General features: G+C 29.4%; 1 protein-coding gene across 1 annotated transcript; it reads left to right on the top strand.

The window, feature by feature from the left end:
* Nucleotides 1-2690: 2690 nt before the first annotated feature.
* Nucleotides 2691-4859, top strand: LOC114279762 (alcohol acyltransferase 16). Its single transcript, XM_028222046.2, has 2 exons — nt 2691-3288; nt 3755-4859. The coding sequence occupies exons 1-2, from the start codon at nt 2842-2844 to the stop codon at nt 4673-4675; spliced, it is 1368 nt and encodes a 455-aa protein (XP_028077847.2). The 5' UTR covers nt 2691-2841; the 3' UTR covers nt 4676-4859.
* Nucleotides 4860-5117: the final 258 nt, after the last annotated feature.

Below are 5117 nucleotides of genomic sequence, written 5' to 3'. Positions count from 1 at the left end.
CAAAATTTGAATTTGATTTCATTAAAAATTTTGTCAAAAAAATTAATATTAGAACCGACCCGACCCACAACCCACACCCGCGCCGAGCACAACCGGTCGGTGGCGCACGTGGTGGTTTGGGCTAAAGTTCACTTTGTATATAACCCCTCCATTCTACAAACTTGGGGTGCCCCTTGAGGCCTAACCCAAGTTAGTACATTAAGAGCTTATATACTCACAAAAATTCTCTTAAAGTTTCAATGTGGTACAACCCATTTCAAGAAAATCTACATTTACTTCTTTAATTGTCCATTCCACAAACCCGAAAACGACGTCAACTTCCCATTCATTCATAAATGGTTTTGACAAACTGTTTTCACCGTGTGACTTGCCATGCGGTAAGGAATACGTCACCTTTTTTGATCCACCTCAAAAGACGTGTGAACCCACACAATTTTGGACTCAAAGTTGGCCCAAAATAAGCCTATAAAATCAAACTTTCCAACAATGTATACTATTAATATCTTTCACAACTAGTCTGAGTTATATAAACCTAAAATTAAGCTTAACATAAAATAAAAATTAAATCTTATATTTAGATTCTCTCTCTATTCCATAATTAAACACAATTTTATCCCCAAATAAATTTAAGCATATCTATACTATATATAATTTTTTTTAAAAATCTCATAATTTAGTATTTTTTTATAATGATTCCATGATTTATAATTTAGAAAAAGAAATATGAAAAGAATTATTTTTGTACACTTTTTCTCATACATTATATTTTTTTCCAAGTCATTCATATCTTCCTCGCCCTATAAATATTACATTCATGGAACGATGAAACTTATTGTTTTTTAAATTTCTTTTTATAAAATAATTTGGAGGATAGTTTATGTTTAATCTATTGTATTCTTTAAACAAACTCTTTTATCCTTTAGATACATTGTTTTTTCTTCTTGTTTTTTTAACTATGATCATTTTTTTTATTTTTGTATTTCATATTTTGTGTGTCATTTCTCTCTCCTCTCTATCAACCATTATTTGTTTTTTGTTTATAACTATTTTTTGTTGGTTAATATTGTTTTACTAGAATTTTTATACTAAAATGGTGTGATAGAGTCATTTGTATAATAAAAAACATGTCACTCATTATAAAGTGATAGATTAAAATCTAAACAAAATCATTATTAATAAGTTTTTTGTATTATTGATTTTATGTTTGTATATCATTACTTTTTTTTTTTAAAAAAATTTACTTTTAATATTTTTTTTTGATATCATGATGTGTTAATTGATAGTTGGTGCAAAGCATTATTTCAAAGTCATATAATAGTTTTTCAAAACTATAAAAAGAAAATATTAATTTTAATAAGTTTTTTCAAAACTATTAAAGGTGTTAGTCAATTATTTAATTATTAATATTTATTATGCCCAACTCATCTCTTCCTTTATGATACCTCTCTCTACTCCACTGTAAGTTCATATATTTTTAGAAAAAAATCATATGTAATTTAAAATTTTGAATCTTTTTATATAGGAAGTTAAAAAATAAATTTTGAAATTTAAAATATACTTATACAAAATCATATCCTTTTAAATACAGCCATATTTATAATTAATTTTAATCTATTTATTACCTATCCTTTTTTATATTATTATATAAATAAAAATATTGGACGATAATTGAAGTTCAAAATCCTAATTATCTATTTTTTTTTTTCAAAATTTAAATTTGTTAAATTGCATATGTTGCAATATCATTGATTTCTTCCTATTATAAATTTTATTTTAAATCTTATAAGATTTTTTCAATGACTAATATTCAATTTTTGTAAAAAAAATTCCAATATATTCTTTCCAAAAGTTAATATTACAAGTCTACAAAATCATATTTTAAAACTCAAATTATTAATATTTTTATTTTTGTTTTAAATAAGCATGTTAAAGTATAAATAGACATCCAAATAAAATTATACTTACTAATAAATATGGCATTAGTTTTAATTGTAATCACATCTTTTTAAAGTCTTTATTCATTTTTAACTTTTTTTTAATATTTTAAATTATATGTTATAATAATTTTTTATTACTCACTAAGTTTTTAAAATTTCTTTAATTATTTCTCTTTCAAAAATCAATATATATATTTTTTAAATTCATATATTTTTATTCTAAAATAGTGAAGTATTAGAACTATATCATTTTTTTTTATAACAAAGCATAATTTTAATTGTTAATTATCAATACAAAAATTTTAATATATCTATACTATATATAGTAAAAGAATATTTGAAACAAAACTCTTAAACTTATATATAAAATTTTATTTACGAGAGCCAAAATATAAAAAATTAAATATAATTATTATATTTTTAATAAATAATATATTATTTTATCTCGTGCATAGCACATGTGACATCTTTGTGGTTAACTAAGAAAAAGATATATTTAAAAAATTAAATTGATAAGGTATAAATAATCACATTATTAAATCACATATATTATAATAAATTAACAGTCTATTATTAAAAACACATAAGCTTTATAAATAAAAATGTTCTAATAATATGACAATTGACATTTGATGAATTTAATTTTTTATATGAATAATTTTTTTGTTTAATTATATATGAACGATTTATATCACTATAGTGAATCCAAATTAATTGATATTTGATCAATTTTATAGCGACGTTAAGATTTTTAACTTTAGTCAATCTAGTTTCCAAAAAAAAAAAATAACAGTTGCTTTATGCAATTATACTAGGAGATCATTACTCTATAAATACCTTTCAAATTCAGATGACAAAGCACATATAGACATTACATCTTCTTTATTTCACATTTCCTCCAAAAATGGCCTCTTCAACTCTTCCCCTAGTATTCAGAGTGAGAAGACAAGATCCAAAACTTCTTGTTCCATCAAAGCCCACACCACACGAACTCAAACAACTCTCAGACATAGATGACCAAGAAGGTTTTCGTTTTCAAGTTCCAGCGATCATGTTTTACAAAAACAACCCTTCAATGGAAGGGAAAGACCCTGCGAGTGTGATTAGAGAAGCACTAGCCAAAGCACTTGTGTTTTACTACCCATTTGCAGGGAGGCTTGTTGAAGGGCCTAATCGGAAACTCTCAGTGGATTGCACAGCCGAAGGGGTTCTGTTCATAGAGGCAGATGCAAATGTGGAACTCGACTGGCTCGGCGATACGGTTGGGCCAGGGTGTCCATACTTGGAGGAGCTTCTGTATGATGTTCCTGGCTCCGATGGAATTGTGGGCTGTCCTCTCTTGTTGATTCAGGTAATAATGTTTACTATAGAGAATTATGTATTCACTGTGATTGATTTTAATTTTTTTAAAATTAAATTTTTTATTTTTTCTGTATATTTTTGTTTTTAATAAATACTTTTAAAATTTTAAATAATTTTTAAACTTTTTAGATACGTCTTAATTGAAAATATTTATAAAAAATTAAAATATACTGAATTTTAGTATTTTTTTTGTCTAAAAATATTTAGTGACTACCAACAAAAATACCAAAACTGACTATCATAAAGATTTTTCATCCTTGATTAGTGTATAGTGTTTTATTGTTTGGATAATCTAAAAGTAAAGAATCTTTTATAATTATTAGTGTATGGTGTTTTATTGTATGAATAATCTAAAAGTAAAAAATCTTTTATAATTATCTTCGTGATGTTTTTTTCATCATCCCTAACATTGTTCAATAAAAATATGCCTAACATTGTTCAATAAAAATATGCAGGTGACGCGTTTTAGTTGTGGTGGATTCACATTTGCAATACGTCTGAACCACACAATGAGCGACGGGTCTGGTCTTATGCAATTCCTAAACACAATCGCCGAGTTTGCCCAACAACCCCAAACCAAAATTACACCATCTGTCCCACCAATTTGGCAAAGGCACCTCCTCTCTGCAAGACAACCTCCCTCCATTACATGCCCACACCACGAATACGACCAAGCACTAGCCGGAGCCGCCGCCACCACCACCACGGCCAACAAAACCACAACGATCAACCGCTCTTTCTTCTTTGGTGCCAAAGAAATCAGAGCCATTCGCAACCATCTTCCCCACCACCACCACAGCACAACAGCCACCACATTCGAACTACTCACCGCGTGTGTATGGCAATGTCGAACACGCGCACTCTGCCTAGCCCCAGACGAGACTGTTCGTGTCTCGTGCATAGTCAATGGCCGCGGCAATAAATACGGCCTCAACCTACCTCCTGGATACTATGGCAACGTGTTTACCTATCCCGCGGCGATGACAAAGGCAGGAATGTTATCTATGCTTCCATTGGGATATGCATTGGAGTTGGTAAAGAAGGCAAAGGCACAAGTGAGCGAAGAGTATTTCAGATCAGTGGCTGATCTTATGGTGATAAAGGGACGTCCTTTGTATTCCTTGGACGCGAATAAGGACTATATCGTTTCAGATACGACTCGGGCAGGGTTTGATAAGGTAGATTTCGGGTGGGGGATGCCGGTGTTTGGCGGTGTTCCTAGAGCGATATCTTTGATTAGCTTTTTTGCACGTTTTAGGGACATTAGAGGAGGAGAAGATGTGATTGTGGTACCGATGTCCTTGCCAGAGTCAGTCATGGATAGGTTTGAACAAGAGTTGAAGAAAATGATTCATAAACCCATTTCCATGCTCTAAAAATGTTCACAATCCCTTTCTTAGAAATAAATAAATAAACAAAAATTTAAGCGTTCAACCTTGATAAGTACTCTCCATGTATTGAGCATTATTTGTGTTATAATCTTCCCAGAATGTAGATCAATATGTAACTTATTTTTGGTTTGTGAAGAATCTAATTGCCTATGCTGCCCTTTTTTTTTTATTTTTCTTTTGTTTTTCAGTAGTCAAAAGTTTATTTTTTTTGTGTTTTTTTTGGAAGGAAATTAGCGGCCAACTAATCTAGAAATCTTGTCACGTGCATCACCATAATGCTTCACATTTTCGATATTAGTTTTGTTCATATTTTAATTATGATTTATATGCTGTGATTGATAGTGACATTTTGCCTCCGTTTGGAAAGTGGGTTGATTTTTTGGCTTTTTGATTTTTTTGGCTATTTGAGCCTGGGCTTAAAGGCTTG

This window comes from Camellia sinensis, chromosome 13 (genome assembly GCF_055761805.1).
Source record: "Camellia sinensis isolate YWXY chromosome 13, ASM5576180v1, whole genome shotgun sequence".
Classification (NCBI taxonomy): Eukaryota; Viridiplantae; Streptophyta; class Magnoliopsida; order Ericales; family Theaceae; genus Camellia; species Camellia sinensis.
Note: the sequence above shows the minus strand (reverse complement) of the source record. Positions and strands in the feature narration are given on the sequence as shown.

Excerpts from the sequence above, each read along its gene's own strand:
- LOC114279762 (XM_028222046.2), top strand. The coding sequence starts at position 2,842 with ATGGCCTCTTCAACTCTTCCCCTAGTATTCAGAGTGAGAAGACAAGAT. Across the intron at positions 3,289-3,754 it reads GTCCTCTCTTGTTGATTCAG|GTGACGCGTTTTAGTTGTGG; the intron begins GTAATAATGTTT and ends AAAAATATGCAG.